Here is a 27,974-nt window from a genome sequence, read left to right as displayed (position 1 = left end):
ACATCAAAGCAGAGTACTGCCTAAATGCTGTGCAGATACATCCCTAGTAACTACCCCAAATACTCTAAGGACTACAGCCTCACTATTTAACCTGGTTCTCTTTGCATGAATTATGCACAGATTGGCTTTATGTTACCTGGTATTTTAACTCAAGGAGGACAAACACTCTGAAACAACCACAGGCCTGCCTGTGGGCATCAATGAAACATCAAGCATTTTGACCTCAGCTGTGCCTGTAATGATTCCTGTGCGTGACTGTGAACCTTAAACACCTCTTTGCTTCTGAGGAAAGCAATGGGAAATATTCCATACTTCTGTGAATCCCTCAAATGGATGAGCCTCTTTTTTACAGTACAAACGCAAACAAATACAAAAAGGTGGAAAAAAATAACGTTTGTCCTTACTCTCTCAGAGCTGCTTCTCAGAATTCTCTTCTCTTTGGATGGAGGGACAAAGCCACTAAGTGGAGTATCACCGGAAGTCGTTTCTTCTCCTCAAAGAAGAAAAGGCACATCACAAATCACGTACAACGTCCTTGTAAGACAGAACGAAGTAGGAACTCCTAATAGGAGCCTTGCCATGACAGCTCCCCAAGATGACTGCTGTACCACGCTGATATTTCTGAGCTGAAAGGCTCAGCCCCTCCCTCTTGCCTTTATCAGAGGTGTTTGGCCCCTCGGCATAGGACCAGCAGCCATTTGCTGCAGTTTAGTAGGGGAAGTAAGGGAACTTTATCCAAGTAAAAATGCAGACCGACAGGAGAATTTAGCAACCACGTTCTTTGTTAACAGGTGAACAGGAGATGTACAATACATATATTACGCTAAACGGCTAGGCCATTTTAAGGCTCTCCTTGACCTTGGAATGTGCAGTTGTGCACCGCATGCAACTATGACTGGGGAAGTTAGAGAGTTGCTCTTGGAGGAATTCTAGGTGGTGTATTTTTTCAGCCTGTACAGATCAACTTCAGGGATTGTGTATCCATGTACCAACATAACGTCATCCCAGTATATCCAACAGTATGCAGTTCTACACACATCCACTACAGAAGGAAAACAGAGTAAAGAGAGAAGGCTGAAAAAGCTGCATAATCAAGGATGCAGCAGGGTGAATAAGAAAAAATGTACTGCAGGAGAAATAACAATGGTCTTTTCATGTTTTCCCTTCTGGGGTTTACAAAAAACAACAACTCATCTTAAAAATATTCTACAGCTTCAAAACAATTAACCAGTGAAAATAAGCATGAGATTCAGAACAGATTTCACTGAAACCCATAAACATCCTGCAGCCTTCCTTGACTAACTGTACGTGGATACTTTGTATTACTGAAGCTCTGACAACTTAAATAAAACAGAAACATGGCTGTCATCCCCTATACCCAACAGAAAAGTTTTAGTGAAGAGCAGGCTGTGCTGCATTACTCCTCCAGTAACATAGCCTTTGACACTGACTCACTTTAATACATACCTGATCCTGGCTTCCATTTGATTGGCAAAGCAGCCACTGGTTTCACGTTTGTAACTGACGCTGCTTGTTCCCACTTTTCTTGCTCCAACAGAGAGCGTGACATTGCCATAGCAACCTGCAAATCTTCATCCTTAGTCTTCATTTTGGCCCTCTTCTGCTTTGAGTCCTCTTTGGAGGATCCTTTACGCTTTGACCTGCTTGGTTGATTGCTGAAATGTAAGAACACAGCAGGAAGCCCAAGTTAACGTGACTGGATCAGAGACAAGAAATACTGAGCACTTCAGTCCAGCTGCCCTACTTCCTCGGAGAGATTCCCATATCCAGAATGGCAAGAAACTATCCACAGTACTTTCTTCCCTAGAGGGAAAAAAGGATTTCTTATCATGTATGGAATTCAGAGCAATTTGGAGAAAATCTTGTTTTGGAAAGGTAAGCACAAGACTGCAGCACTGACATAAACTTTTTTTGTTTGTTTGTTTAAACATCTATCTCAATCCTAAACTTTGTATCAAAGGGCAAAAAACAGGTTGAAGCAAGTCAAGAACACGATCACCAAAACTGTCCTCCCAATCTTGTGCTTCCACAGCAAGCAGGCAGTGGCCCTTCCTGAGCACAAAGGGACTTGGAAGTCCTTCGGATAAATTTCAGTCAGGCACCACTTGCTGTACTCTGAACATTTTGCTCAAATCCAAAACAGCAGATGCATCTCTGCACCCAGCACAATTCAAAACATCACGTCTGTTTCGTCCTCGGCTCTGCAGATGTATCCAGTACAGCCACAAGTTGAATAGCTGAGGCCTTGGCAAGACAGATACTCAGCAGAGACTGCATTCTCATGCAACGTGGTCTGCTTAGTAAGCCCAACCACGCCGTTCAGCTTTATTGCACAATTACCTCACAGAGCATAAACATTTCTGACAAATCGGTGTAAGATTATTTACTCCCCGTTTTGCTCCTGCCCGCTGACTTGTAAAGTCATCCACCACTTGATCACTTTTGAAGGAAAGCAACTTCTCCAACTTAACTGCCACAGTCTCCTCATGTGGTACGGGGTCACGGCTCTGCCTGATTTTCCTTGGACTTGGGGCCCACCTTGCATGCAAGTCTGCCTTGCTTCTGCCTTCTGCAGTTCATTCCCAAGAGCGCAGGGTCAATGTCTCTGAGGCCAAAGGAAGTAACCAGCATCTTTTATTTTCACCAGCTTACCTGGGATATTGAAGAGGTGCACCACCATGCGTGGACATCTGCAACTGCACTGCCTGAGGCAGCCTCTTAGGAGAAACAGCCATCTTGACAGCACAGCGTTTCAAGTGAGTGGCTCGGTTCTGTGGAGTTTGGAACTGCATCCCACAGATGGGACATTCAGGGATTGTTGGTTTGCTGGAGGAGGAGATCTCTGCTTCTTCTATCTCATCCAGACACCTGGAGGATGATGGCAAAGCTCACACTTAGAAGACTTTAAAACTGGCCAAACTAAGATTTAAACCATATTAAAGAAGAACAAGTGCAATCACCTCTAATATCTGAAATGGCCAAAGAAACATCCCCTAAAGAAATATGAATTACACGCCCACCATTGTGGTGAATCTGACATACAACAGCTGCATGGAGATTACAGTCTCAGAGGCATCTTAAGAATATATTGCTCAAAAGCAAGTGTAGGTAATAACCTTTAACCTCATCACATGCCCATCACCTAATCCCTCTTTCTGGATTCCTTCTAACATTCCAACTGACTATCTTCTAAACCATCATTAAAAGAAGAATCGCCCTACCGGAGAAATAAGAATCCATCCTCACTCAAAAGACAACTACTTCTTGACCTGCTTACTACTTTTGCATGTGTGACCAAGTGTAGGGTGGAGAATGCAAACTTTTCAAGTCAGTCATTTCACTTGAGAAGGATAATTCTGTGTTTTATGATGCAGTCTGAATGGTATTCCAGGTAGGAGAAAACTATGTAAAAGTTTTCAGTGGCTCTTTTTGAGCCTTGTCGAATGAGATTCACGGTGTGAAATCCTGGACCTGCATTACCTGTTTTCGTTACAAAGCTTGCAATAAAAACATCCCCTGATTAGGGATGATAAACAGAGCCTATATACATAGGATTGTGTAAGACACCATTCATCTGCGATCAGTGATTATGAGTTTGCCAGTGCATCTATCCATCTGCAGCTTTACCTCTTGTAATGAAGACTGCTATCAAAAAATCCATTGCCAATATAACCATGTCATCTCATCACATGATTGCACATTTAATAGTTCAAAAGACAGAATTAATTTCCAGGAGCCATTTCTGACTCTGCCACTGTTCTACAATCTCTGTCCCCTCGATCAGAGGTAAAAACCCCAAGGCTGAGACAGCAAAAAGACCTCTAGAACTGCAGCTGCAGACAACCCCAATGAATGTGAGCCACTCAATAATGTGGTGTAGGGCCAGACAAATCGCTTTTGCCCCTTAAGTGCTGGAATTGAGCAATTCCAACTGTTTAAGTGTGCTGTTTCTGATACTTTCTCAACAGAGAAGCACAGACTTTTAATTTATAAAGAGCTATCTGTATATAATATTTTAACAGTATTTGATATTTACCGCTAAGCAAACAGTGTTAAATTACAGAGCCCTGATTTCAATTTAAGCCCGCACCATTCTGACAAAAGAGAAGGAAGGGACACCTTTCCTTAGCCTCTCCACTCTCATTGCCAAAGGTCTATAGTGCAATTTATTCATCTTCAGAATGGTATCACCTTTCCCTCAGCAAACAGCTCAGATCTGCAAACAGCGACATACTAGATGTCCTTAGAAAATCAGTATTTAATGAAATGGTGCTGAAACTGGCAGATTTCAAAGTGGGCACTAATGGGTCCTCATTAGCTTTGCTATTCACTCTGCAATTACACTTCTTCTAAGGCACTGCTGATGAAAGCCACACTGGCCTCTTGGTCTCACCACACTCATATAGAAGCCCTGCAGGACAAGACAATCAGCCCCTACTCTGAGATGCCAGCAGACTCTAATTCTAGCTGTAAAGGTCGACAACACCATGCACATTTCCCTGCTAACATATTCTATAATGGCTAAGCTGACTGAACAGCCCATGAGGTTAATGGGGAGAGGACAGGGAAGGGACACGTTGGTCCTTCACCTGTTAACATGCTGCCCTCGTCGTGTCGTGTTCATGGCCGAGAGATCCTTCTGGCAGATCTGACAAAAAAACAAGCCTTCCTCCTCCAGGCTTTCAGGGACTTCCTCCTTGATCTCCTGCTGAAGGGCCAAAGCCAAAGCACCATCATGCTCTGTGGATGGAAGATCGGGGGTACCTGGCACAGAAGGCAGAGATGATCTGAGCTAAGCATCTTGTACAAAAGGCATGAAACTGTTACACTTGTCATGATTACTTTATTAAACTGGGCACTTAAAAATTAACTGCAATCTTCCTCTTGCATCTTCACATTTGATTTCTCATCAGGGAACGTACAAACTGCACTCTTTAAACACTACAGGACTGCACTACCCCAGGAGCGGAAGGAGGCAATTGGTTCATAACACATCACATGTCAGAACCAAAAGGAGGGTTACGTTTTGGCTAAAGTTGCTGGGAAGAACATGGGATCTTATACATTACATATTACACACAGGAGATTCTCATGTCCACACAGAACCAACAGGACCTTGACTTTTAAAGAGCCAAAACACAGTAAAATTGCTATGGATTCAATTCATCTGCATAGAACATATTAGCTTTGTAGAGTGCTCAGAGATCTACAGAAGACATGGGCTACCTAAGAGTCATATGTATATAAGAGCTACACAACACTGTCCCATGGGAAGGATGACTACGTTTACTGACCCTGCTGGAATCTCAACCTGTTTCCAGAAAGCAAATTATCCCTCCAGAATTTAACATGAGATTAACTCAGCCTCACAAAAGAGCTGGAAGAAAAGTATGGACAGTCCTTTAACAATAGAGAAAGAAAGTTTTCTCAGAGATGTGGAGTGATCTATTCAGTGTCACACATTGAGCCACTAGGCTAGCTGGGAACAGCACTCTTTTTGAACGCACAAGAGCTAACAGCAGAAACGTACCATTCTCTGGTGGATTCTGTTCCTCACTTTCATCAGGGAAACTCCCACCAGCTACCTGCAAATCTTCATCCTTAGTCTTCATTTTGGCCCTCTTCTGCTTTGAGTCCTCTTTGGAGGATCCTTTACGCTTTGACCTGCTTGGTTGATTGCTGAAATGTAAGAACACAGCAGGAAGCCCAAGTTAACGTGACTGGATCAGAGACAAGAAACACTGAGCACTTCAGTCCAGCTGCCCTACTTCCTCGGAGAGATTTCATCCTCCAAGTCAGCATCCAACTGCCTAGAGCGTTTGGCCGGGGACTTCTGCAAGGGAGGATGGGAAGACGGGATTTCATCCTCCAAGGCAGCATCCCTGTCCTGGTGAGTATATTGGAATAACTCCTTCAGCTTTAACAACATCTGGCGTTTTGGGAGAGGACAAACTCCAAATCTAGAAGAGAAAGGTGGGAGTTTAGGCTAAGATAATGCTGCACCTTCCACTGTCACAGCTCAGGAGTGTGACCAGGCCAGGAAGTCCAGTGGCCAGCTGGAAGAACATGACGTGATCTCAAACAACACTGACTGGAACATCATCAAGTTTCCCCTTTCAGCGCAGGAGCTTTCTTTCACACTACCTGCCAGCAGGTTTCTGCTCATAAAGAGATGTACTTGCAGAAGTAATGCTAACCTGCTCAACTCCTCCTTCAGCTCTGGGGTCTCCATGGTGGAGCAAGCTGGCATTGGTGTCATGGGAGTCTCAGGCGGTTTGTCCCTCTCCTGACAGGCAGGTCCTGCAACAGAATGAAATTATTGTCATCAGAATTAGTACAGAAGGACATAAGAGGGCGGATATCTTCCCCTCCTGGTGGCAGATATTCTGATGTTATATAGTAACTGTTTAAGAGGCACTGCTTGTCTGCAAGCTCTTCTACTAAATACCTTTATATTGGACAGAACAATCAACGCTTTTGTCTCCTTTTGGTCCGGGATACTTGTTTTTCATTGACTTTAAACGAGAAAACAGCTTAAATCAAGATATATCTCAGGTCTGAATAGGAAGCCCATTCAAGGCTTTGTTAGAACAGTTGCAAGGTAGTTAAAAAGTTAAAATGCTTACGGAATTCTGTGAAATTCCACCAGGAAGGAAATTTCATAGTAGAGACTTGATGCAGAAGAAACCAAACAAATCAAGATTCTGGGGGCCTGAATTAGGTACTGATTTAGTGATACTGACTTACTGATACTGTGAAGCACAGTCGGTCTTATAGGTCATGTTCTAAACCCCTGTTGTTAAACTGATCACTCAGTACAGTATAATTAATAATATATCTAATAGATACTAAGAGATCAATTACTATTCTTAGATCTTAGATGGAAGGAACTATGCAAGTGCAACACAATTAAAACATTAATCCCAGTAAGCAGTTGACCCCAGAGAGGTATGTCAGTATTTTGTGCATTGTCAGACATTCAAGTGGAGAAGGCTCAGCTCCTGCTCACCACTAAGTGGAATCTGGTGGCAAAGACAAAGAGCACCTTGGCTCTCGGTCTTATGTGCGCCCTGTAACCGCTCACTGTGTCCCCCACTCAGGACATGTGATGGGCACACAAAAATCTGTTACAAGAGCCCAGAACCAGCAAACAGAAAGCAGCACAAGTCAAGGCAAAGGCACATCAGGAGAGCTTTGCAGGAAACCATGCATGGAGCCTACCCATGGGCAGGCGTAGGCACCTACCCCCAGCCAGCCTCTGCACCTCTGCCACTGAGTGCAAAGCTCACCTGATGTCTTCATGTAAATGTTAGCACATACGTCAATTTATGAATGCATGGAAAACAAAAGACCCATTGTTGCAAGGAATAAACATTCCCTAGCATGCAAGTTGAAGGCTGGGTTTTGTTTTGTTTTTCCTCCAGGTAACCTCTCATAATTTCTACAGTGAATACTATCACTGTCAAAGAACCAGCATGAATGAAACGCAAATGGCTATGCTCCAACAATGCCACGTACTTAGAAGCACTCTCTCCCACATCAGAAGCTGACTGTACCTTCTTTGTGCCTGGCCCTGACTACTTTGGATCAGAAGGCCAAAATACCCTCTCAATATACCAGGTGAACAACAAACAGGACGATCACCTAAAATGACAACGATTTAACCTAGTTCAATGAATCTAGTACTGAAAAAAGCTCTCACCAGGAGTCTTTACAGGCTCTGTCTGACAGGCACCTGCTGCAGCTGACACATTCTGAATCAGATGAAGCATCACTGGGAGTTCTTCCTCCTCTTCTTCTTTATCCAAGTCATCCCAGAACTTGGAGTTCCGGCCACTTAGGCTACTGCCCTCTGAAAAGAGTCCTGTTGAGGCACATTCATCAAGGTGAAGCAAAGTTGTTGTTCTGTCACGAGGACTTCCTCGAAGAGGGGTACTGTCCTTAATTCCCTGTGCTTGGACTGGGCTCTCCCACCGGTCAGGCCAGAAGTCAGATCTGGGGCTACTGGCAGTGCTGGCACTTGCATGGCTAACCCGGCTGGTGTTCCAGCTGTCACCTCTGACTGGTGACAGATATTCAGCATGCCAGCCGTCATCAACAGGGATCGGGGGCTCATCACCAAGCGAGCCACTACTCACAGAAACTAGACTTCTTTCTTCTTCACTGTCCTTTATCTCAGTCACCCTGTTATCTGCTGCATGTACTGCATCTGTAATGCCACATGAGACCTGGGATGATCTCTGCTTTGTTTCAGTGACTGATGATGAGTTATGTTCAGGTTTTGGTATCTCAGGACCTTGTTCTAACTCCGTTTCGTCATCAGAAGATATAACAATAACATCAGCACATTTCGGCTGCCTGGGGATTTCCATTTCCTTCAGGGGACAGCCTGACTCTGATGACTTCTTCTCTTGTTCTAACTCCATTTCATCATCAGAAGATATAACAATAACATCAGCACATTTCAGCTGCCTGGGGATTTCCATTTCCTTCAGGGGACAGCCTGACTCTGATGACTTCTTCTCTTGTTCTAACTCCATTTCATCATCAGAAGATATAACAATAACATCAGCCTCTATTTTGCCCTGAACTGCAACATCCCGAGTTCTGATGAGCGGTGATGACAAAACTTGTGCGGCATTCACATTTTTGCACCTATTTATACTCTGCATTTTCTCTTCTTGTTCAGACAAGTCTTCTGAATCCACTCCAGAAGACACCTGGCTCTCTCCAGTGCTGTTTTCACACTTGGCCATCAGTTCCCCTACACCAAACCTGCAAGAATATAATACAAAAGTTAATGTGGATCCCAGTGCAGACTGTCCTCTAACTTGTACCTGAAATTGTTGCCAAGAAAACTACTAGCTGTGCTTCACCTCTGTGAGAACAGCTAGGGCACAGGGATCGTGGTTTAAAGCAGAGGGTACATCGACTCAGTAACAGCACAGATGCAGCCCACCTGACTTCAGTTAAAAATCCTGAATTGCCATGAAACTAAGAGGTAAATCACCGCCCACTCAAGAAACAAGATCCCATTTACAATTTTGTTGGTTTCTTCCTCTTCCATAGGGTCCTTTAATTCTAAAGTCTTGTGTTTGAGCAGCTCTTCAGCAAAACAGAAGCCAGCAGGCTCACTGCAGACACTCCACCAGCAAAAAATCCTTAATGTCATTGCTATCAAGGGCCTGGACTTAGAACTAAGATCTTTTATTAAGGACAGATACTTAATCCAGTCTACCCAGTATGTTCGACACACTACACGTGCAGAGTACAATCATGCAAATCTATTTAGCTAGACGCTATCTCCCACCCACAGTCTGTTCTGTTTCCCCATAGTTTCCCCACTTCTCGCTAGGAGTAAAAAGTTAAACTTAATTTGTGAATGTGTTGTGCCAAATTAGACATGCAGTTCGCTCATTAATAAAAACAAGTCAATAACAATTTCAGGTTTTCTCTCCATGCCACCATAATCTTCTCAGGTTTCACATTTATTTTTTCCCTTCAAAACAATGTATTCCTACCACTACAGAGGATAAACTCATGCCTAATCAAGGAGAGCTGATCAAGTGACTATCAAGATAAATGCACAGAGAAAAAATATGTTTTCTCTCTGGTCTTTTTCAGAGTAACTTTAAAAGGACGACACCTACATTTCCAGAACTAAGAGTGATTTTGATCTGATAGAATGTCTTTCACCTTCTCCTGTTTCAAGCTCTTTACCTAGCACATGTCTAGGATCATGACTGACAAGTGTCTAGGATCATGACTGACATAACAAATTAGCGTTCCATGCATCCACTACATTCTGCAAGTCTTGTTCCGTGTGTCACTAGTGCAATGCCTTGAGAATCACACACTCATCATCAGCTGTCATGAAAGACCCTGAGACAAAACTCTTGGCAAAAGTGTACTAGCCATAAACCAAAACCAGAAAATCTCAAGCAGATGTAACCTGAAGACAGATTCATGAAAAAGATGAGGGTAGGATGCTCTTGTGTTCAAATTTCACTTAAAATGCAAGCAGAGGACTATGAGTTCTGTTGAAGCCACTCAAACCACAACAGAAGACATCGGGTTAGAGTGCATGTGGCTGAAAGCATGAGGCGATCCAAAACACACTCATATGATACAAACCTGGCAGCCAGAGCCCCCACCTGGGGCAGCATCCTGGCAGGGATGTCAGCATCAGCAGTGTAAAGGTATTGCAGGAATGCACAGGCTGCCTCTTCTGTCACATCGCTCAGCAGCACACGGCGTGTCTGCGCATTCCCATCCTCTTCCACTAAGAACCCTTCGTTGTGAACCTGAGGGTAAGAGGAAAGCAAACAAGGTCCACTTGCTGGTAAAGGAACAGCAACACCAGTATCTTCTCTGTATCAGTTTACTGCTTTCGTTTGCCAAAGTCTTATCCTGGGGCCAGGATCTGATGCCTCAGAGGGAAGCTAAAACGACTGGATATGCAGAGCTTCTTAATGGAACGGGCCATTCCCTTCCTGACCCTACAGCTGTTAGCTTGTACCCTGAAGCATAAAGGTCTGAGTAGTCATCTGTATTAGTCACACACATAAAAGATGGTCTTAGAGTTCTCCAGTCAGTTTTGGAATCGAATCCAGTTACTTCCTAGAGCAGAAATTCCACAGATATCTACACCTCACTTACAGGAGAACTTCTTTTGATCTGTTTTGAATTTACCTACCCTCGATGCACTGCTGAAAATCTAGTTCTGCTGTGTCACAGGAAAAGAGATACCATACCAAATAACCCTCCCTTGAACTTGGCCATTATCTGTGTTGGTCCACCTTCATCTCAGATTTTGCTGAAAATGCTTCTCCAGTATAGTGAGCTCTCACTCCCTCTGTACCCAGCACACCTAATACACTATCTGAAAATCTCTCTCCAAAGTTAGGGCATGTCATGCAAACAGAAAACATGAGCTCCAAAGCCGTTGCTAACTAATTTCTGTCCCCTTGTTATCCAAAAGCTTTGACAAATAGAGCACTCCCTCACCTATGCAGAAAATAAATGCGAAACGCTGCTCTGCAGAGGGGACTGCAGGACGAAAACAGCCCTCTGCAGGAATCAAAAATACAGTACAGAGTCAATCGCACAGCCCTATCCACGCAAATGATTCCTGCGCATGAAAAGCGGTTGATGGGAATGTTGAAGTCAGATTAAGTTCCAAGGAAATAATAAGAGAACCTGGACAACTCAGTGTTTTTTAAACTCCTTTGATCTGTGGACACACTTTCTACCGGTGGTGAGGATCCCTTAAGAAATTTCACATTAAGACTGCAGGATGGCGTGTATATACTGGCTTTTTTTTGTCAGCTTTCATGGACCCCTTAGAAATGGCCCGAGGCACCTTGAGTAGAAACTACTGCAATCGTGCATGAGGACAAAACTAATTCCACTGATTACAAAAAGGCAGCTTTTAAGAAAGACAAAACTTGGTCAAGAAGTTGGTTGTACGGGCTGGCGGCAGCTCTGTCAGAGAGCAGAGTTCCCCTCTTCGGCTCACTGCCTTTCATTGCCTTCACAGGAGATTGCATAGGAGCAGGCTGGGCACGGTTTGACCCAGAATGCTTCTGGGAACATAAGAACTACTTCACTGGCCTTGCCAAAAGCACAGTTCAGTGCAGCTACTTCCACAGCAACTGTGGGAGTGACAAAACCTCTGTGTGGGTTATTTACAAGCACAGCCCAGAAACTCTCTACTCCACAGTCAAACTTGTCAGCCTGGAAGAAAGGCAGGACGTACCAAGAAGGACAGGGCAGTCTGCACTTGCACAGGTACAAAAATTCAAGGGCAAGACGCACTTAGAAAAATTCCTCCACTGCTCATGGGCAGAATGCAAGGAAGGATCCTCATCTCCCCCTTGTCTCCCAGGACAAATTACCACATTTTCCACCAATTTGTCAGGATTCTGGCAAAGTGAAAAGCTGAAAAATCACTGCAGGTCCAGAGTCACTTGCCATTAGACCCCAAAATACTCTGTGCTGATTCTGCAGCAGCACTAGCCGATTTAGGTGTGGTCGGTCTGGAAGAGCTGGCAAAGTGAAAAGCTGAAAAATCACTGCAGGTCCAGAGTCACTTGTCATTAGACCCCAAAATACTCTGTGCTGATTCTGCAGCAGCACTAGCCGATTTAGGTGTGGTCGGTCTGGAAGAGCTGGTCAAATGCCCATTACTGCAAACAGGACCTTACTGGAGCAGAAGAGAAAAGTGTATCAGCAGTACTTACAATTTGAACAGCCCGAGGACACCGTGCATACAACACAAACGTGTGGGCATAAAGGACTTCCCCAGAGTCCACCTGAAACTGGACATCACTTAAGTGGGGGTTGTTGACCATTGCACCGAAATCTGCAGACAGCAACCCGAGGGAGAACTAGAACATAGAAGGGACACAAAGACAGAAGTTATGTTACAATTGTAAGACATTTTCCTGACAAATAGGGAGGAAATAACTCAGTTTTTCAGCACTGCTGTACCCTGGGCCCCAGTCTGGACACACTGCCTTTGCCTTCTCAAGACAATCAGAACTCTTATCAATGTAAGATCTTCCATAAGAGAACTAAGCAGGCTAGTCCAACACACATCCCTGGCTTTGTTTCCCTCCTCCTCCTCTCCTCTTTTCAAAGCCTAGCAGCTGTGAAGGAGGGGCAGTCACATGCTGTCTTCCCCTCTACTTGTGCAATAGTCTTGCATTACACCACACCATCATCCTCTGATCTTTACCACACCATTTCCTGATGTGGTATAGCCACTGCCTGCAGCTGGCCTCTTACTCTGTTGCCTTCACATTTTTGGAAGCTGTAATTTCCACCTCGATGGAACTGAACTCAGTTCACAGTAACTGGATAGGGCGAGAGGAAAGAGGATGACTCAGGGATGAGGTAATGAGCCCTTCTTTTCTTGTTCACTGTTTTGGTCTGGCAATGACAGCTGAGAAGAGCCCCTCTGCAACAAGGGGCCTACATGGAATAAAAGCAATGCAGGTATCTAGTCCAAAGAGACTTGTGCACGTGTTACTGAAATCCCTTTTGAAAATTCCACTCAATTATTAAAAAAAGTATTTTCTCTTATAGTTTTAGAATCCCTTACTGAAAGTTTGGGGAGGGCTGGTTGACTGAGATACCTGTGACTAGTTAATGTCACTGGTAAGGTCAGGTCTGGGGTACGCTGTCAAAGACAGCAGCAACGGTGCTCAGTTTCTGCTCTGGAGCTACCCCTACTACAAACTCACCTGAAACAATCTTCTAAAGACTCAGATTCCTCTAGGTAGGTGTGGTGTCTCTGGAGGTGGCCAGTGCTTCAGAGAAGTGTGAAATACCCTCAGCCCAGGGTTGAGAGAGGCTGCCTGACTATAAGTGGAAAGCATCTCATACTGACATGCTAATCACTGACCTTGTACTTTCTGAACCTACTGCAGAGTGGAGGAACTGCAAGTTTTATTCCAGTGAACATCTGCATGAGATGCAGTTCCACCTGGAACAACGCAGCTCTTCATTTTATTAGCAGGTTTCTACATTAGTTCAGTGGATTGCGGAAACTCAACCTCTCTACTCGTTCCAGTATGTGTTTGCAGGCAGCCAATACCAATTAGCACTGAAACAGCAGCACACACTGGACCATTTCTTCCAGGCCTTCATAGGTGGGCTAGAGAAGACTCTGCATGTCATGACAGCGGTGTGGACTGCTCTCCAGGGGGAAGACAGGAAGTTCAGTCTGGAAACTAATCAGGTGTTTCTTGCTCTTATTCTTGGCAGATAGGGCACCTGCAAGACAGTACCTCGGGAAGCCAGCAAACAGATTCCTGGTGCTACGTTCCAGGCAGCAAGCCCAGAACAGCTTTTCTGCTGATGCTAAAATTATGCCTCAAGAATGGGGAAATTAAATAAGAATAGAAATCTTCTGGCTCCACCATTCTCTGTGCAAAGGAAAGAGACTGGTCCGAAGACAGCTCCAAGCAGGTATGCGCGGCTGTTGGAGAACACACCAGAACACTCTCTCCTACTGGGGAGGCCAGGGAAACTGGACTCTCCAGATGTGACAACGAGGGTCTTAAGCATGGGTGGGGGAGATGTGTTGCCAGCACAGTGGGTGTATTTGCTCTAAGTGGTTACGCTCTGTCTTTGCTTACACGGCATGATTATTTATTATCTATCCAAAGACAGTAAGTTCTACCAGATAAAGTGGATGATCCTGGTAAGAAGATGAATTTGTTTTTGTTTTTGGGTTTTTTTAATATGCAAAGAAAATTGATATTTCCACAGGGGGAAGGACTGATGCGTCTAGGGTAAGATGTGATCTGCAGAGTACTACTGGCTTGATAAAAAATGATCTACGACTTCCTAGCCTGTGATCTTCACCTAGTCACCACAGAGAGCACACTGATTGTCAAGCCAGCTCCTCTGATATGCATTCTCACAATTTAGGATTTGGCAAACTAAACCTTCTGGTGATAAAGTGAGCTTTTAAAAAGTGCTCATCTTCCATGGACCTCACAGCATTCTACCTCATCTGTCAAGCTCTTGTGCTAGATTAGAGAAATTTGAGTGATTCAGCCAGGCCTTGCAGGAATTCGCTCTTCTATTACTAGGCACAGCATGGAAAGGAAGATGACAGGAGAGGCATTTACAAAGTTCCACTCAGAACCACCCAAACTAGGTGAGTACATGAGCCTGGATGAAACACCAGACAGTTCTGCCTCTCCTGGCCTCCAGGTAGTTCGCTCTGATCTAGTCCGGACATCAAAGCAGAGTACTGCCTAAATGCTGTGCAGATACATCCCTAGTAACTACCCCAAATACTCTAAGGACTACAGCCTCACTATTTAACCTGGTTCTCTTTGCATGAATTATGCACAGATTGGCTTTATGTTACCTGGTATTTTAACTCAAGGAGGACAAACACTCTGAAACAACCACAGGCCTGCCTGTGGGCATCAATGAAACATCAAGCATTTTGACCTCAGCTGTGCCTGTAATGATTCCTGTGCGTGACTGTGAACCTTAAACACCTCTTTGCTTCTGAGGAAAGCAATGGGAAATATTCCATACTTCTGTGAATCCCTCAAATGGATGAGCCTCTTTTTTACAGTACAAACGCAAACAAATACAAAAAGGTGGAAAAAAATAACGTTTGTCCTTACTCTCTCAGAGCTGCTTCTCAGAATTCTCTTCTCTTTGGATGGAGGGACAAAGCCACTAAGTGGAGTATCACCGGAAGTCGTTTCTTCTCCTCAAAGAAGAAAAGGCACATCACAAATCACGTACAACGTCCTTGTAAGATAGAGCGAAGTAGGAACTCCTAATAGGAGCCTTGCCATGACAGCTCCCCAAGATGACTGCTGTACCACGCTGATATTTCTGAGCTGAAAGGCTCAGCCCCTCCCTCTTGCCTTTATCAGAGGTGTTTGGCCCCTCGGCATAGGACCAGCAGCCATTTGCTGCAGTTTAGTAGGGGAAGTAAGGGAACTTTATCCAAGTAAAAATGCAGACCGACAGGAGAATTTAGCAACCACGTTCTTTGTTAACAGGTGAACAGGAGATGTACAATACATATATTACGCTAAACGGCTAGGCCATTTTAAGGCTCTCCTTGACCTTGGAATGTGCAGTTGTGCACCGCATGCAACTATGACTGGGGAAGTTAGAGAGTTGCTCTTGGAGGAATTCTAGGTGGTGTATTTTTTCAGCCTGTACAGATCAACTTCAGGGATTGTGTATCCATGTACCAACATAACGTCATCCCAGTATATCCAACAGTATGCAGTTCTACACACATCCACTACAGAAGGAAAACAGAGTAAAGAGAGAAGGCTGAAAAAGCTGCATAATCAAGGATGCAGCAGGGTGAATAAGAAAAAATGCACTGCAGGAGAAATAACAATGGTCTTTTCATGTTTTCCCTTCTGGGGTTTACAAAAAACAACAACTCATCTTAAAAATATTCTACAGCTTCAAAACAATTAACCAGTGAAAATAAGCATGAGATTCAGAACAGATTTCACTGAAACCCATAAACATCCTGCAGCCTTCCTTGACTAACTGTACGTGGATACTTTGTATTACTGAAGCTCTGACAACTTAAATAAAACAGAAACATGGCTGTCATCCCCCATACCCAACAGAAAAGTTTTAGTGAAGAGCAGGCTGTGCTGCATTACTCCTCCAGTAACATAGCCTTTGACACTGACTCACTTTAATACATACCTGATCCTGGCTTCCATTTGATTGGCAAAGCAGCCACTGGTTTCACGTCTGTAACTGACGCTGCTTGTTCCCGCTTTTCTTGCTCCAACAGAGAGCGTGACATTGCCATAGCAACCTGCAAATCTTCATCCTTAGTCTTCATTTTGGCCCTCTTCTGCTTTGAGTCCTCTTTGGAGGATCCTTTACGCTTTGACCTGCTTGGTTGATTGCTGAAATGTAAGAACACAGCAGGAAGCCCAAGTTAACGTGACTGGATCAGAGACAAGAAATACTGAGCACTTCAGTCCAGCTGCCCTACTTCCTCGGAGAGATTTCATCCTCCAAGTCAGCATCCAACTGCCTAGAGCGTTTGGCCAGGGACTTCTGCAAGGGAGGATGGGAAGACGGGATTTCATCCTCCAAGGCAGCATCCCTGTCCTGGTGAGTATATTGGAATAACTCCTTCAGCTTTAACAACATCTGGCGTTTTGGGAGAGGACAAACTCCAAATCTAGAAGAGAAAGGTGGGAGTTTAGGCTAAGATAATGCTGCACCTTCCACTGTCACAGCTCAGGAGTGTGACCAGGCCAGGAAGTCCAGTGGCCAGCTGGAAGAACATGACGTGATCTCAAACAACACTGACTGGAACATCATCAAGTTTCCCCTTTCAGCGCAGGAGCTTTCTTTCACACTACCTGCCAGCAGGTTTCTGCTCATAAAGAGATGTACTTGCAGAAGTAATGCTAACCTGCTCAACTCCTCCTTCAGCTCTGGGGTCTCCATGGTGGAGCAAGCTGGCATTGGTGTCATGGGAGTCTCAGGCGGTTTGTCCCTCTCCTGACAGGCAGGTCCTGCAACAGAATGAAATTATTGTCATCAGAATTAGTACAGAAGGACATAAGAGGGCTGATATCTTCCCCTCCTGGTGGCAGATATTCTGATGTTATATAGTAACTGTTTAAGAGGCACTGCTTGTCTGCAAGCTCTTCTACTAAATACCTTTATATTGGACAGAACAATCAACGCTTTTGTCTCCTTTTGGTCCGGGATACTTGTTTTTCATTGACTTTAAACGAGAAAACAGCTTAAATCAAGATATATCTCAGGTCTGAATAGGAAGCCCATTCAAGGCTTTGTTAGAACAGTTGCAAGGTAGTTAAAAAGTTAAAATGCTTACGGAATTCTGTGAAATTCCACCAGGAAGGAAATTTCATAGTAGAGACTTGATGCAGAAGAAACCAAACAAATCAAGATTCTGGGGGCCTGAATTAGGTACTGATTTAGTGATACTGACTTACTGATACTGTGAAGCACAGTCGGTCTTATAGGTCATGTTCTAAACCCCTGTTGTTAAACTGATCACTCAGTACAGTATAATTAATAATATATCTAATAGATACTAAGAGATCAATTACTATTCTTAGATCTTAGATGGAAGGAACTATGCAAGTGCAACACAATTAAAACATTAATCCCAGTAAGCAGTTGACCCCAGAGAGGTATGTCAGTATTTTGTGCATTGTCAGACATTCAAGTGGAGAAGGCTCAGCTCCTGCTCACCACTAAGTGGAATCTGGTGGCAAAGACAAAGAGCACCTTGGCTCTCGGTCTTATGTGCGCCCTGTAACCGCTCACTGTGTCCCCCACTCAGGACATGTGATGGGCACACAAAAATCTGTTACAAGAGCCCAGAACCAGCAAACAGAAAGCAGCACAAGTCAAGGCAAAGGCACATCAGGAGAGCTTTGCAGGAAACCATGCATGGAGCCTACCCATGGGCAGGCGTAGGCACCTACCCCCAGCCAGCCTCTGCACCTCTGCCACTGAGTGCAAAGCTCACCTGATGTCTTCATGTAAATGTTAGCACATACGTCAATTTATGAATGCATGGAAAACAAAAGACCCATTGTTGCAAGGAATAAACATTCCCTAGCATGCAAGTTGAAGGCTGGGTTTTGTTTTGTTTTTCCTCCAGGTAACCTCTCATAATTTCTACAGTGAATACTATCACTGTCAAAGAACCAGCATGAATGAAACGCAAATGGCTATGCTCCAACAATGCCACGTACTTAGAAGCACTCTCTCCCACATCAGAAGCTGACTGTACCTTCTTTGTGCCTGGCCCTGACTACTTTGGATCAGAAGGCCAAAATACCCTCTCAATATACCAGGTGAACAACAAACAGGACGATCACCTAAAATGACAACGATTTAACCTAGTTCAATGAATCTAGTACTGAAAAAAGCTCTCACCAGGAGTCTTTACAGGCTCTGTCTGACAGGCACCTGCTGCAGCTGACACATTCTGAATCAGATGAAGCATCACTGGGAGTTCTTCCTCCTCTTCTTCTTTATCCAAGTCATCCCAGAACTTGGAGTTCCGGCCACTTAGGCTACTGCCCTCTGAAAAGAGTCCTGTTGAGGCACATTCATCAAGGTGAAGCAAAGTTGTTGTTCTGTCACGAGGACTTCCTCGAAGAGGGGTACTGTCCTTAATTCCCTCTGCTTGGACTGGGCTCTCCCACCGGTCAGGCCAGAAGTCAGATCTGGGGCTACTGGCAGTGCTGGCACTTGCATGGCTAACCCGGCTGGTGTTCCAGCTGTCACCTCTGACTGGTGACAGATATTCAGCATGCCAGCCGTCATCAACAGGGATCGGGGGCTCATCACCAAGCGAGCCACTACTCACAGAAACTAGACTTCTTTCTTCTTCACTGTCCTTTATCTCAGTCACCCTGTTATCTGCTGCATGTACTGCATCTGTAATGCCACATGAGACCTGGGATGATCTCTGCTTTGTTTCAGTGACTGATGATGAGTTATGTTCAGGTTTTGGTATCTCAGGACCTTGTTCTAACTCCGTTTCGTCATCAGAAGATATAACAATAACATCAGCACATTTCGGCTGCCTGGGGATTTCCATTTCCTTCAGGGGACAGCCTGACTCTGATGACTTCTTCTCTTGTTCTAACTCCATTTCATCATCAGAAGATATAACAATAACATCAGCACATTTCAGCTGCCTGGGGATTTCCATTTCCTTCAGGGGACAGCCTGACTCTGATGACTTCTTCTCTTGTTCTAACTCCATTTCATCATCAGAAGATATAACAATAACATCAGCCTCTATTTTGCCCTGAACTGCAACATCCCGAGTTCTGATGAGCGGTGATGACAAAACTTGTGCGGCATTCACATTTTTGCACCTATTTATACTCTGCATTTTCTCTTCTTGTTCAGACAAGTCTTCTGAATCCACTCCAGAAGACACCTGGCTCTCTCCAGTGCTGTTTTCACACTTGGCCATCAGTTCCCCTACACCAAACCTGCAAGAATATAATACAAAAGTTAATGTGGATCCCAGTGCAGACTGTCCTCTAACTTGTACCTGAAATTGTTGCCAAGAAAACTACTAGCTGTGCTTCACCTCTGTGAGAACAGCTAGGGCACAGGGATCGTGGTTTAAAGCAGAGGGTACATCGACTCAGTAACAGCACAGATGCAGCCCACCTGACTTCAGTTAAAAATCCTGAATTGCCATGAAACTAAGAGGTAAATCACCGCCCACTCAAGAAACAAGATCCCATTTACAATTTTGTTGGTTTCTTCCTCTTCCATAGGGTCCTTTAATTCTAAAGTCTTGTGTTTGAGCAGCTCTTCAGCAAAACAGAAGCCAGCAGGCTCACTGCAGACACTCCACCAGCAAAAAATCCTTAATGTCATTGCTATCAAGGGCCTGGACTTAGAACTAAGATCTTTTATTAAGGACAGATACTTAATCCAGTCTACCCAGTATGTTCGACACACTACACGTGCAGAGTACAATCATGCAAATCTATTTAGCTAGACGCTATCTCCCACCCACAGTCTGTTCTGTTTCCCCATAGTTTCCCCACTTCTCGCTAGGAGTAAAAAGTTAAACTTAATTTGTGAATGTGTTGTGCCAAATTAGACATGCAGTTCGCTCATTAATAAAAACAAGTCAATAACAATTTCAGGTTTTCTCTCCATGCCACCATAATCTTCTCAGGTTTCACATTTATTTTTTCCCTTCAAAACAATGTATTCCTACCACTACAGAGGATAAACTCATGCCTAATCAAGGAGAGCTGATCAAGTGACTATCAAGATAAATGCACAGAGAAAAAATATGTTTTCTCTCTGGTCTTTTTCAGAGTAACTTTAAAAGGACGACACCTACATTTCCAGAACTAAGAGTGATTTTGATCTGATAGAATGTCTTTCACCTTCTCCTGTTTCAAGCTCTTTACCTAGCACATGTCTAGGATCATGACTGACAAGTGTCTAGGATCATGACTGACATAACAAATTAGCGTTCCATGCATCCACTACATTCTGCAAGTCTTGTTCCGTGTGTCACTAGTGCAATGCCTTGAGAATCACACACTCATCATCAGCTGTCATGAAAGACCCTGAGACAAAACTCTTGGCAAAAGTGTACTAGCCATAAACCAAAACCAGAAAATCTCAAGCAGATGTAACCTGAAGACAGATTCATGAAAAAGATGAGGGTAGGATGCTCTTGTGTTCAAATTTCACTTAAAATGCAAGCAGAGGACTATGAGTTCTGTTGAAGCCACTCAAACCACAACAGAAGACATCGGGTTAGAGTGCATGTGGCTGAAAGCATGAGGCGATCCAAAACACACTCATATGATACAAACCTGGCAGCCAGAGCCCCCACCTGGGGCAGCATCCTGGCAGGGATGTCAGCATCAGCAGTGTAAAGGTATTGCAGGAATGCACAGGCTGCCTCTTCTGTCACATCGCTCAGCAGCACACGGCGTGTCTGCGCATTCCCATCCTCTTCCACTAAGAACCCTTCGTTGTGAACCTGAGGGTAAGAGGAAAGCAAACAAGGTCCACTTGCTGGTAAAGGAACAGCAACACCAGTATCTTCTCTGTATCAGTTTACTGCTTTCGTTTGCCAAAGTCTTATCCTGGGGCCAGGATCTGATGCCTCAGAGGGAAGCTAAAACGACTGGATATGCAGAGCTTCTTAATGGAACGGGCCATTCCCTTCCTGACCCTACAGCTGTTAGCTTGTACCCTGAAGCATAAAGGTCTGAGTAGTCATCTGTATTAGTCACACACATAAAAGATGGTCTTAGAGTTCTCCAGTCAGTTTTGGAATCGAATCCAGTTACTTCCTAGAGCAGAAATTCCACAGATATCTACACCTCACTTACAGGAGAACTTCTTTTGATCTGTTTTGAATTTACCTACCCTCGATGCACTGCTGAAAATCTAGTTCTGCTGTGTCACAGGAAAAGAGATACCATACCAAATAACCCTCCCTTGAACTTGGCCATTATCTGTGTTGGTCCACCTTCATCTCAGATTTTGCTGAAAATGCTTCTCCAGTATAGTGAGCTCTCACTCCCTCTGTACCCAGCACACCTAATACACTATCTGAAAATCTCTCTCCAAAGTTAGGGCATGTCATGCAAACAGAAAACATGAGCTCCAAAGCCGTTGCTAACTAATTTCTGTCCCCTTGTTATCCAAAAGCTTTGACAAATAGAGCACTCCCTCACCTATGCAGAAAATAAATGCGAAACGCTGCTCTGCAGAGGGGACTGCAGGACGAAAACAGCCCTCTGCAGGAATCAAAAATACAGTACAGAGTCAATCGCACAGCCCTATCCACGCAAATGATTCCTGCGCATGAAAAGCGGTTGATGGGAATGCTGAAGTCAGATTAAGTTCCAAGGAAATAATAAGAGAACCTGGACAACTCAGTGTTTTTTAAACTCCTTTGATCTGTGGACACACTTTCTACCGGTGGTGAGGATCCCTTAAGAAATTTCACATTAAGACTGCAGGATGGCGTGTATATACTGGCTTTTTTTTGTCAGCTTTCATGGACCCCTTAGAAATGGCCCGAGGCACCTTGAGTAGAAACTACTGCAATCGTGCATGAGGACAAAACTAATTCCACTGATTACAAAAAGGCAGCTTTTAAGAAAGACAAAACTTGGTCAAGAAGTTGGTTGTACGGGCTGGCGGCAGCTCTGTCAGAGAGCAGAGTTCCCCTCTTCGGCTCACTGCCTTTCATTGCCTTCACAGGAGATTGCATAGGAGCAGGCTGGGCACGGTTTGACCCAGAATGCTTCTGGGAACATAAGAACTACTTCACTGGCCTTGCCAAAAGCACAGTTCAGTGCAGCTACTTCCACAGCAACTGTGGGAGTGACAAAACCTCTGTGTGGGTTATTTACAAGCACAGCCCAGAAACTCTCTACTCCACAGTCAAACTTGTCAGCCTGGAAGAAAGGCAGGACGTACCAAGAAGGACAGGGCAGTCTGCACTTGCACAGGTACAAAAATTCAAGGGCAAGACGCACTTAGAAAAATTCCTCCACTGCTCATGGGCAGAATGCAAGGAAGGATCCTCATCTCCCCCTTGTCTCCCAGGACAAATTACCACATTTTCCACCAATTTGTCAGGATTCTGGCAAAGTGGAAAGCTGAAAAATCACTGCAGGTCCAGAGTCACTTGCCATTAGACCCCAAAATACTCTGTGCTGATTCTGCAGCAGCACTAGCCGATTTAGGTGTGGTCGGTCTGGAAGAGCTGGCAAAGTGAAAAGCTGAAAAATCACTGCAGGTCCAGAGTCACTTGCCATTAGACCCCAAAATACTCTGTGCTGATTCTGCAGCAGCACTAGCCGATTTAGGTGTGGTCGGTCTGGAAGAGCTGGTCAAATGCCCATTACTGCAAACAGGACCTTACTGGAGCAGAAGAGAAAAGTGTATCAGCAGTACTTACAATTTGAACAGCCCGAGGACACCGTGCATACAACACAAACGTGTGGGCATAAAGGACTTCCCCAGAGTCCACCTGAAACTGGACATCACTTAAGTGGGGGTTGTTGACCATTGCACCGAAATCTGCAGACAGCAACCCGAGGGAGAACTAGAACATAGAAGGGACACAAAGACAGAAGTTATGTTACAATTGTAAGACGTTTTCCTGACAAATAGGGAGGAAATAACTCAGTTTTTCAGCACTGCTGTACCCTGGGCCCCAGTCTGGACACACTGCCTTTGCCTTCTCAAGACAATCAGAACTCTTATCAATGTAAGATCTTCCATAAGAGAACTAAGCAGGCTAGTCCAACACACATCTCTGGCTTTGTTTCCCTCCTCCTCCTCTCCTCTTTTCAAAGCCTAGCAGCTGTGAAGGAGGGGCAGTCACATGCTGTCTTCCCCTCTACTTGTGCAATAGTCTTGCATTACACCACACCATCATCCTCTGATCTTTACCACACCATTTCCTGATGTGGTATAGCCACTGCCTGCAGCTGGCCTCTTACTCTGTTGCCTTCACATTTTTGGAAGCTGTAATTTCCACCTCGATGGAACTGAACTCAGTTCACAGTAACTGGATAGGGCGAGAGGAAAGAGGATGACTCAGGGATGAGGTAATGAGCCCTTCTTTTCTTGTTCACTGTTTTGGTCTGGCAATGACAGCTGAGAAGAGCCCCTCTGCAACAAGGGGCCTACATGGAATAAAAGCAATGCAGGTATCTAGTCCAAAGAGACTTGTGCACGTGTTACTGAAATCCCTTTTGAAAATTCCACTCAATTATTAAAAAAAGTATTTTCTCTTATAGTTTTAGAATCCCTTACTGAAAGTTTGGGGAGGGCTGGTTGACTGAGATACCTGTGACTAGTTAATGTCACTGGTAAGGTCAGGTCTGGGGTACGCTGTCAAAGACAGCAGCAACGGTGCTCAGTTTCTGCTCTGGAGCTACCCCTACTACAAACTCACCTGAAACAATCTTCTAAAGACTCAGATTCCTCTAGGTAGGTGTGGTGTCTCTGGAGGTGGCCAGTGCTTCAGAGAAGTGTGAAATACCCTCAGCCCAGGGTTGAGAGAGGCTGCCTGACTATAAGTGGAAAGCATCTTATACTGACATGCTAACCACTGACCTTGTACTTTCTGAACCTACTGCAGAGTGGAGGAACTGCAAGTTTTATTCCAGTGAACATCTGCATGAGATGCAGTTCCACCTGGAACAACGCAGCTCTTCATTTTATTAGCAGGTTTCTACATTAGTTCAGTGGATTGCGGAAACTCAACCTCTCTACTCGTTCCAGTATGTGTTTGCAGGCAGCCAATACCAATTAGCACTGAAACAGCAGCACACACTGGACCATTTCTTCCAGGCCTTCATAGGTGGGCTAGAGAAGACTCTGCATGTCATGACAGCGGTGTGGACTGCTCTCCAGGGGGAAGACAGGAAGTTCAGTCTGGAAACTAATCAGGTGTTTCTTGCTCTTATTCTTGGCAGATAGGGCACCTGCAAGACAGTACCTCGGGAAGCCAGCAAACAGACTCCTGGTGCTACGTTCCAGGCAGCAAGCCCAGAACAGCTTTTCTGCTGATGCTAAAATTATGCCTCAAGAATGGGGAAATTAAATAAGAATAGAAATCTTCTGGCTCCACCATTCTCTGTGCAAAGGAAAGAGACTGGTCCGAAGACAGCTCCAAGCAGGTATGCGCGGCTGTTGGAGAACACACCAGAACACTCTCTCCTACTGGGGAGGCCAGGGAAACTGGACTCTCCAGATGTGACAACGAGGGTCTTAAGCATGGGTGGGGGAGATGTGTTGCCAGCACAGTGGGTGTATTTGCTCTAAGTGGTTACGCTCTGTCTTTGCTTACACGGCATGATTATTTATTATCTATCCAAAGACAGTAAGTTCTACCAGATAAAGTGGATGATCCTGGTAAGAAGATGAATTTGTTTTTGTTTTTGGGTTTTTTTAATATGCAAAGAAAATTGATATTTCCACAGGGGGAAGGACTGATGCGTCTAGGGTAAGATGTGATCTGCAGAGTACTACTGGCTTGATAAAAAATGATCTACGACTTCCTAGCCTGTGATCTTCACCTAGTCACCACAGAGAGCACACTGATTGTCAAGCCAGCTCCTCTGATATGCATTCTCACAATTTAGGATTTGGCAAACTAAACCTTCTGGTGATAAAGTGAGCTTTTAAAAAGTGCTCATCTTCCATGGACCTCACAGCATTCTACCTCATCTGTCAAGCTCTTGTGCTAGATTAGAGAAATTTGAGTGATTCAGCCAGGCCTTGCAGGAATTCGCTCTTCTATTACTAGGCACAGCATGGAAAGGAAGATGACAGGAGAGGCATTTACAAAGTTCCACTCAGAACCACCCAAACTAGGTGAGTACATGAGCCTGGATGAAACACCAGACAGTTCTGCCTCTCCTGGCCTCCAGGTAGTTCGCTCTGATCTAGTCCGGACATCAAAGCAGAGTACTGCCTAAATGCTGTGCAGATACATCCCTAGTAACTACCCCAAATACTCTAAGGACTACAGCCTCACTATTTAACCTGGTTCTCTTTGCATGAATTATGCACAGATTGGCTTTATGTTACCTGGTATTTTAACTCAAGGAGGACAAACACTCTGAAACAACCACAGGCCTGCCTGTGGGCATCAATGAAACATCAAGCATTTTGACCTCAGCTGTGCCTGTAATGATTCCTGTGCGTGACTGTGAACCTTAAACACCTCTTTGCTTCTGAGGAAAGCAATGGGAAATATTCCATACTTCTGTGAATCCCTCAAATGGATGAGCCTCTTTTTTACAGTACAAACGCAAACAAATACAAAAAGGTGGAAAAAAATAACGTTTGTCCTTACTCTCTCAGAGCTGCTTCTCAGAATTCTCTTCTCTTTGGATGGAGGGACAAAGCCACTAAGTGGAGTATCACCGGAAGTCGTTTCTTCTCCTCAAAGAAGAAAAGGCACATCACAAATCACGTACAACGTCCTTGTAAGATAGAGCGAAGTAGGAACTCCTAATAGGAGCCTTGCCATGACAGCTCCCCAAGATGACTGCTGTACCACGCTGATATTTCTGAGCTGAAAGGCTCAGCCCCTCCCTCTTGCCTTTATCAGAGGTGTTTGGCCCCTCGGCATAGGACCAGCAGCCATTTGCTGCAGTTTAGTAGGGGAAGTAAGGGAACTTTATCCAAGTAAAAATGCAGACCGACAGGAGAATTTAGCAACCACGTTCTTTGTTAACAGGTGAACAGGAGATGTACAATACATATATTACGCTAAACGGCTAGGCCATTTTAAGGCTCTCCTTGACCTTGGAATGTGCAGTTGTGCACCGCATGCAACTATGACTGGGGAAGTTAGAGAGTTGCTCTTGGAGGAATTCTAGGTGGTGTATTTTTTCAGCCTGTACAGATCAACTTCAGGGATTGTGTATCCATGTACCAACATAACGTCATCCCAGTATATCCAACAGTATGCAGTTCTACACACATCCACTACAGAAGGAAAACAGAGTAAAGAGAGAAGGCTGAAAAAGCTGCATAATCAAGGATGCAGCAGGGTGAATAAGAAAAAATGCACTGCAGGAGAAATAACAATGGTCTTTTCATGTTTTCCCTTCTGGGGTTTACAAAAAACAACAACTCATCTTAAAAATATTCTACAGCTTCAAAACAATTAACCAGTGAAAATAAGCATGAGATTCAGAACAGATTTCACTGAAACCCATAAACAACCTGCAGCCTTCCTTGACTAACTGTACGTGGATACTTTGTATTACTGAAGCTCTGACAACTTAAATAAAACAGAAACATGGCTGTCATCCCCTATACCCAACAGAAAAGTTTTAGTGAAGAGCAGGCTGTGCTGCATTACTCCTCCAGTAACATAGCCTTTGACACTGACTCACTTTAATACATACCTGATCCTGGCTTCCATTTGATTGGCAAAGCAGCCACTGGTTTCACGTTTGTAACTGACGCTGCTTGTTCCCGCTTTTCTTGCTCCAACAGAGAGCGTGACATTGCCATAGCAACCTGCAAATCTTCATCCTTAGTCTTCATTTTGGCCCTCTTCTGCTTTGAGTCCTCTTTGGAGGATCCTTTACGCTTTGACCTGCTTGGTTGATTGCTGAAATGTAAGAACACAGCAGGAAGCCCAAGTTAACGTGACTGGATCAGAGACAAGAAACACTGAGCACTTCAGTCCAGCTGCCCTACTTCCTCGGAGAGATTTCATCCTCCAAGTCAGCATCCAACTGCCTAGAGCGTTTGGCCAGGGACTTCTGCAAGGGAGGATGGGAAGACGGGATTTCATCCTCCAAGGCAGCATCCCTGTCCTGGTGAGTATATTGGAATAACTCCTTCAGCTTTAACAACATCTGGCGTTTTGGGAGAGGACAAACTCCAAATCTAGAAGAGAAAGGTGGGAGTTTAGGCTAAGATAATGCTGCACCTTCCACTGTCACAGCTCAGGAGTGTGACCAGGCCAGGAAGTCCAGTGGCCAGCTGGAAGAACATGACGTGACCTCAAACAACACTGACTGGAACATCATCAAGTTTCCCCTTTCAGCGCAGGAGCTTTCTTTCACACTACCTGCCAGCAGGTTTCTGCTCATAAAGAGATGTACTTGCAGAAGTAATGCTAACCTGCTCAACTCCTCCTTCAGCTCTGGGGTCTCCATGGTGGAGCAAGCTGGCATTGGTGTCATGGGAGTCTCAGGCGGTTTGTCCCTCTCCTGACAGGCAGGTCCTGCAACAGAATGAAATTATTGTCATCAGAATTAGTACAGAAGGACATAAGAGGGCTGATATCTTCCCCTCCTGGTGGCAGATATTCTGATGTTATATAGTAACTGTTTAAGAGGCACTGCTTGTCTGCAAGCTCTTCTACTAAATACCTTTATATT

The 27,974-nt window shown here is 44.5% G+C and overlaps 1 protein-coding gene across 1 annotated transcript in view; it reads right to left on the bottom strand.

The window, feature by feature from the left end:
- The window catches only part of LOC112987702 (uncharacterized), an 85,737-nt gene that overhangs the window by 11,409 nt on the left and 46,354 nt on the right, over nt 1-27,974 (bottom strand). Inside the window, exons 21-38 of the mRNA XM_064520541.1 lie at nt 27,715-27,817; nt 26,988-27,196; nt 25,925-26,013; nt 23,012-23,158; nt 20,904-21,073; nt 18,472-19,544; nt 16,967-17,069; nt 16,240-16,448; nt 15,177-15,265; nt 12,264-12,410; nt 10,156-10,325; nt 7,724-8,796; nt 6,219-6,321; nt 5,552-5,700; nt 4,611-4,785; nt 2,674-2,889; nt 1,468-1,676; nt 405-493 (exon numbers count right to left, since the gene is read on the bottom strand). Coding sequence (XP_064376611.1) covers nt 405-493; nt 1,468-1,676; nt 2,674-2,889; nt 4,611-4,785; nt 5,552-5,700; nt 6,219-6,321; nt 7,724-8,796; nt 10,156-10,325; nt 12,264-12,410; nt 15,177-15,265; nt 16,240-16,448; nt 16,967-17,069; nt 18,472-19,544; nt 20,904-21,073; nt 23,012-23,158; nt 25,925-26,013; nt 26,988-27,196; nt 27,715-27,817 — 4,523 coding nt within the window. The remainder of the gene's footprint in view (nt 1-404; nt 494-1,467; nt 1,677-2,673; nt 2,890-4,610; nt 4,786-5,551; nt 5,701-6,218; nt 6,322-7,723; nt 8,797-10,155; nt 10,326-12,263; nt 12,411-15,176; nt 15,266-16,239; nt 16,449-16,966; nt 17,070-18,471; nt 19,545-20,903; nt 21,074-23,011; nt 23,159-25,924; nt 26,014-26,987; nt 27,197-27,714; nt 27,818-27,974) is intronic.

The sequence above is a fragment of the Dromaius novaehollandiae genome, chromosome 14, assembly GCF_036370855.1.
Source record: "Dromaius novaehollandiae isolate bDroNov1 chromosome 14, bDroNov1.hap1, whole genome shotgun sequence".
NCBI classification, from domain to species: Eukaryota; Metazoa; Chordata; class Aves; order Casuariiformes; family Dromaiidae; genus Dromaius; species Dromaius novaehollandiae.
Note: the sequence above shows the minus strand (reverse complement) of the source record. Positions and strands in the feature narration are given on the sequence as shown.